Source organism: Rhinopithecus bieti, unplaced genomic scaffold (genome assembly GCF_001698545.2).
Source record: "Rhinopithecus bieti isolate Rb0 unplaced genomic scaffold, ASM169854v2 scaffold_3041, whole genome shotgun sequence".
Taxonomy (NCBI): domain Eukaryota; kingdom Metazoa; phylum Chordata; class Mammalia; order Primates; family Cercopithecidae; genus Rhinopithecus; species Rhinopithecus bieti.
Genome location: NW_016804262.1, coordinates 2,255,310 through 2,261,309, shown reverse-complemented (window position 1 = coordinate 2,261,309; position 6,000 = coordinate 2,255,310). Strand labels below are relative to the sequence as shown.

Here is a 6,000-nt window from a genome sequence, read left to right as displayed (position 1 = left end):
TTTTTTTTTTTTTTTTTTTTTTTTTTAAAACCCTATGGTGGTTTCCCACTGCACTGCATATATAAGCAAAACCTGCTGTGATCACCCGGCCTCCTCTCATGCCACTTTCCCCATTCCTCGCATATGCTGTGTCCACACTGGCTCTCTGTCTGCCCCCTGAACAGCCAATCCGCTGGCTGCCTTGGGGCCTTTGCTTTTGTCCTGTGTGCCTGAAACACTCTTACTCCAGCTGTCCTTCTTCTCCATGTCTGGGCTCCCCTGCTGCTGCTGTCCCAGGAGTTTCCCCTGTGGTCCTCCGTCATAGCTCCCTCAAAGCCTTCAGAGCACTATCAGCATCTGGAATTCTTCTGTATGTACTGGCTACTGGTTTAGTGTCTGTTCTCTCCCCTTTCAATCTCCTCACCACCGTAGATGTTTTAGGAGGACGAGCATCTTACTTGGTGTTGCTAACCGTTCTTTCCCAGCACCAAGCATAGTGCGTGGCGCATAGCAGGTGCTGTGAAATATGTGAAGAATGAATGAATGTAGCCTGTGGCTCAAGCTTAAGGAGGATAACCACGCCAGGGAGTGGTTTGGTCCATTGGCCCCTGTAAGTCTGACCCAAGTCTCTCACATAGGAGAAGGCACAATCCCTGTGGAATCCAGTGACATTGTACCTACGTGGGATGGCATTCGGCTCGGGGAGAGACTCCGTACCATGTCCTGTAGTGACAAAATCCTACGCTGGAACGTGCTGGGCCTGCAAGGGGCACTGTTGACCCACTTCCTGCAGCCCATTTATCTCAAATCTGTTACACTGGGTAAGAGGCCTGCCTTGGGATCTGGAAGTGGTCTGTCGTCCTTGTTCCCAAATCCCAAACGGCATGTTTTGTTGCCAGGTGTTTTGTCTCCCCTGTCAAAGTGAGCATGAGTCACCCCTCGGTTGTTGGTTGTCCAGTCTGCTGTGGTAGGGAGATTCTGGGTAGCCGCGATCAGAAGGTGCTTCCTAACAAGGCAGCTGTTTCTCTTTCTTGACAACTGTATTTTGTACCTCCAAAATCCCCACATGCCTCTGCCTCTTAACAGCATTTGGTGCAAACACAAGTATATATGTTTCTCTTTTTTGTACACAGGTTACCTTTTCAGCCAGGGGCATCTGACCCGGGCTATTTGCTGTCGTGTGACAAGAGATGGGAGTGCATTTGAGGATGGACTACGACATCCCTTTATTGTCAACCACCCCAAGGTGCTATAACCCCCTTCTATTTTCCCTGACATTTTTCTCCTTTTCAAGCAGTCATGTAAACAGAGGAAAAATGTACAATGTGAGCAAGGGGAACACTGCCCGTAGTGGTAGCCCACAAGGGAACATTGCCCACAGTGGCCCACCACCACCACCATTGGTTGGTGTCCCAAGAACTTTAACTTTCTTCCTTTTGGATGCCAAGGGCTTTCCTTCTCTTAGTCTGGAATTAATCTGAATCGAGGTGGAGTTAGTATGTCTAGAGTGTGCTCTGTCTTAACCAAACAGAACCCTAAATACAGGAGAAAGATCATGACTCTGCATTTCCTCTTTGCTATAAGTCTCGAGTCCCTGCTTCAGAATCTTATTCCCGAAAGGTTTCTATCTTTCTCCCATTGCTTCCGGGATTCCTAGGTTGGCAGAGTCAGCGTATATGATTCCAAAAGGCAATCTGGGAAGACTAAGGAGACAAGCGTCAACTGGTGTCTGGCTGATGGCTATGACCTGGAGATCCTGGACGGTACCAGAGGCACCGTGGATGGGTAAGGAGACAGGAGAGCGCAGTGAGGACCAAGCCTCTGCCCTGACTTGCAAGGGTGCATCATACCTCTGCAGTCTGAGGGCTTGAGAGCCACCTTCCCTGCCACGGTTTCTCCAGTGTGAGCTCCTCATCTTACAGGTCCCAGGTGAATAATGAGTGCTTTTGTTTCTCTAGGCCACGGAATGAATTGTCCCGGGTCTCCAAAAAGAACATTTTTCTTCTATTTAAGAAGCTCTGCTCCTTCCGTTACCGCAGGGATCTACTGAGACTCTCCTATGGTGAGGCCAAGAAAGCTGCCCGTGACTACGAGATGGCCAAGAACTACTTCAAAAAAAGCTTGAAGGACATGGGCTATGGGAACTGGATTAGCAAACCCCAGGAGGAAAAGAACTTTTATCTCTGCCCAGTATAGTATGCTCTGGTGACAGATGGATTAGGGTGTGTCATACTAGAGTGAGAGAGAGGTAGGTCGTAGCATTCCTCATCACATGGTCAGGGGATTTTTTTTTCCTCCTTTTTTTTCTTTTTAAGCCATAATTGGTGATACTGAAAACTTTGGGTTCCCATTTATCCTGCCTTCTTTGGGATTGCTAGGCAAGGTCTGGCCAGGCCCCCTTTTTTTTTCCCCCAAGTGAAGAGGTAGAAACCTAAGAAGTTATCTTTTCTTTCTATACTCAAAGCATACATAGTCACTGAGCACCTGCAGTCCATTTCCTCTTAAAAGTTGATTTTTTTTCCATTTCCTTTCCCTTTGTGTTTGCTACACTGACCTCTTGTGGTCTTGATTAGGTTTCAGTCAATTCTGGATCATGTCTGAGACTGATGATGTCATTGGTGGGTTACGCAGACCCCTCGACTTCGCCTCTTCCCCTTCTGAGATTCTTTCCTTGTGATCAGAATTTCTCCTTTTCCCCCTCAGAGGGTAAAGAGGCGAACTTAAAGGATTTGGTGAAACATTTGTAAGGGTAGGAGTTGAAAACTGCAGTTCCCAGTGCCACGGAAGTGTGATTGGAGCCTACAGATAATGCCCCGCCATCCTCCCATCCTGCACTTTAGCCAGCTGCAGGGCGGGCAAGGCAACGAAAGCTGCTTCCCTGGAAGTGTACCCCTTTCCCTGGCAGCAGGGAAGTCTAGAACCAGCCAGACTGGGTTAAGAGAGTTGCCCAAGCAATAGCAGAGGTTTCACCCAGCAAGGTGACACAGACCACTTCCCAGGGAGCATGGGCATGCTTTGGAATATTACCAAGCTTCCAGCTGCCTCTTCTTCTAAAGCACTCCTAGGAATTTGCCCTGCCAATGCTGGGCGTACGCCCTAGCCAACTGGTAGGAAAAAATCCAGGACAAATCCTAGAGGGTATAAAATCATTTCTGCTCAGATAATCATGACTTAGCAAGAATAAGGGCAAAAAATCCTGTTGGCTCACGTCACTGTTCTACCCTGCATAATATCTCTCATGACAGTGACACCAAGGGAAGTTGACTAAGTCATATGTAAATTAGGAGTGTTTAAAAGAATGCCATAGATGTTGATTCTTAACTGCTACAGATAACCTATAATTGAGCAGATTTAAAATTCAGGCATACTTTTCCATTTATCCAAGTGCTTTCATTTTTCCAGATGGCTTCAAAAGTAGACTCGTGGGCAGGGCGCAGACCTGATCTTTATAGTGTTGACATAGAAAGCAGTAGTAGTGGGTGAAAGGACAGGTTGTCTTCAAACTCTGTGAGGTGGAATCCTTTGTCTACACCTCCATGAACATTGACTCGTGTGTTCAGAGCCTTTGGCCTCCCTTGGAGTCTGGCTCTGGCTCCTGTGCATTCTTTGAATAGTCACTCGTAAAAATTATCAATGCTTGAAACTATTTCTTTTACTCACGTTGGAGGGACTTTGTTGACTTTTAGAGTGTTGGTCATGACTCCAGGAGCAGAGCAGGGAAGAGCCCAAGCATAGACTTGAGTGCCGTGATGGCTGGCGTCCCGTTTTGTGATTCTGCTTTTACGTGTCCCTTGATAACAGTCAGCTAGACACACTCAGGAGGACTACTGAGACTCTGCGACCTTCAGGACCTGAGCCTGCCTCTCTCCTTTAGATGACAGACCTTCATCTGAGAATGTGCTGAGCCAGCACCCTCAGATGATTTCCCTCCAAACTGCTGACTAGGTCACCCTCTGTCTGGTGGAGACATTCACATCTTTGCTTTTATTCTATACCCTCGGTACTTTTGACCAAAAATTGACCAAAATAAGAAAATGCAACTTTAAAAAATAGACTAAGGATGCCTTTGCAGAACACCTAAGCATCCCAAGGAACCGGTAGGGAAATGGCGCCTGTCTCCTGGGGTAGAGGAGGCCTGCTCCCTGGCTCTGGGTCTGCTGGGGGCACAGTAAATCAGTCTTGGCACCCACATCCAGGTCAGAGAGGTCTGTGGTTCTCAGCATCAGAAGGCAGCGCAGCCCCTCTCCAGGCTACAGGGTTGTCACCTGCTGAGTCCTCAAGTTGTTTGGCCTCTCTGGTCCGTCTTGGGCATTAGATTCTCCAGCAGAGCTCTGGCCAGCTGCCTCCTCTTTAACTGGGAACACGGGCTCTCACAAGATCAGAGATCTTATCTAGCAAGCCTGTAGTATTCAGTTTCTGTTGTAGGAAGAGCGCGAGGCATCCCTGAATTCCATGCATCTGCTGGAAATGAGCCGTGTCAGATCGCACACCCCCGCGCCCCCGCGCCCCTCTGAGCCACACAGGACAGAGGAGGCAGAGCTTCCGCCCACTGTTAGCTTCACTTTCTTTGTCCAGTCTTTTGTTTTTAATAAGCAGTGCCCCTCCCCACTCTTCTTTTAATGATTTTGTAGTTGATTTGTCTGAACTGTGGCTACTGTGCATTCCTTGAATAATCACTTGTAAAAATTGTCAGTGCTTGAAGCTGTTTCCTTTACTCACATTGAAGGGACTTTGTTGGTTTTTTGGAGTCTTGGTTTTGACTCCAGGAGCAGAGTCAGGAAGACCCCAAGCATAGACTTGGGTACTGTGATGATGGCTGCAGTCCAGTTTTATGATTCCGCTTTTATGTGTCCCTTGATAACAGTGACTTAACAATATACATTCCTCATAAATAAAAAAAAAAAAAACCAAGAATCTGAATTCTTAGAAAGTTTTAAGTCCTGGTTTCTTGGGGGAGGTGAAAATGGGAACAGTGGGACCTGTGGCCCTGGGGTTTCTGATAACAGCACCAGTGGCATCTGACATGAACCTGTTGGGGACAGGGCTGTCCCTCAACCTTTGGAAAGGAGCAGTTTCAAAGAACCTCCCTTTGTGGATAAGTTTGCGTCTGGGTGGGATGGGGTTCATCAGGCACCTTTTGATTAACTTCCCCAGCAGGGCCCTTCCCCAGCAGAGCCCACTATTTATTTAGTTATTTAGAGATGGAGTATTGCTCTGTCGTCCAGACTGGAGTGCAGTGGCAGGATCTCGGCTCGCTGCAAGCTCCGCCTCCTGGGTTCACGCCATACACCTGCCTCAGCCTCCCGAGTAGCTGGGACTACAGGCACCCGCCCCCATGCCCAGCTAAAATTTTTTTATTTTTAGTAGAGACAGGGTTTCGCTATTAGCCAGGATGGTCTCGATCTCCTGACCTCGTGATCTGCCCAGCTCGGCCTCCCAAAGTGCTGAGATTACAAGCGTGAGCCACCGCGCCCAGTCAGAGCCCACTATTAAATATCGTGTCCCACGGGACTTGAGATGCAAGATTTCAAGGCCCAGAGCAGGAAAACATCCCTTGAGAGAGAATCACCTGTTCACATAATTCCAGCTCTCCTTCAGGGGTGTTTCTACCTCCTCCAAACCCCACCACTCCCAGCTGTTTGACTTCCAGGAATGTCCATATTTGGAGTAAAGTTGCAGCCAGGACCAGGACAGGCTTGGCTGTAGTTTTAGGAGATGGACCATTTTCTTTTTACATCATAGATGACATCCAAATTATCTCTCCATCTTGAATTTCAGAGAGAATGTACCTTTTTTCACATGTAACTTACATCAGAATTTCTAGAAGACTCATCCTGGATCTTTTAAAAATACCATACCAGAGGATCTAAAGTACCTAACAGGCTAAATCCCAATGAAACCTGCCTCATCCATTACACAGAAGGAACAACTGAGGCTAGAAGGGCCAGTGACATGTTGTTTGTGGGCATATTTCTTGAGGACCAGAACGTCACACCACCACAGGTGTCCTTCATCGTCTAC

At 47.7% G+C, this 6,000-nt stretch overlaps 1 protein-coding gene across 1 annotated transcript in view; it reads left to right on the top strand.

Moving 5' to 3' along the window:
• Positions 1–4,905, top strand: part of LOC108526638 (double-stranded RNA-specific adenosine deaminase-like) — a 12,748-nt gene extending 7,843 nt beyond the window's left edge. The window contains 4 exon segments of the mRNA XM_017867480.1: positions 618–800; positions 1,113–1,225; positions 1,637–1,764; positions 1,938–4,905. Of these exon segments, the coding sequence (XP_017722969.1) occupies positions 618–800; positions 1,113–1,225; positions 1,637–1,764; positions 1,938–2,175 (662 nt within the window). The 3' untranslated portion in view covers positions 2,176–4,905.
• Positions 4,906–6,000: the final 1,095 nt, after the last annotated feature.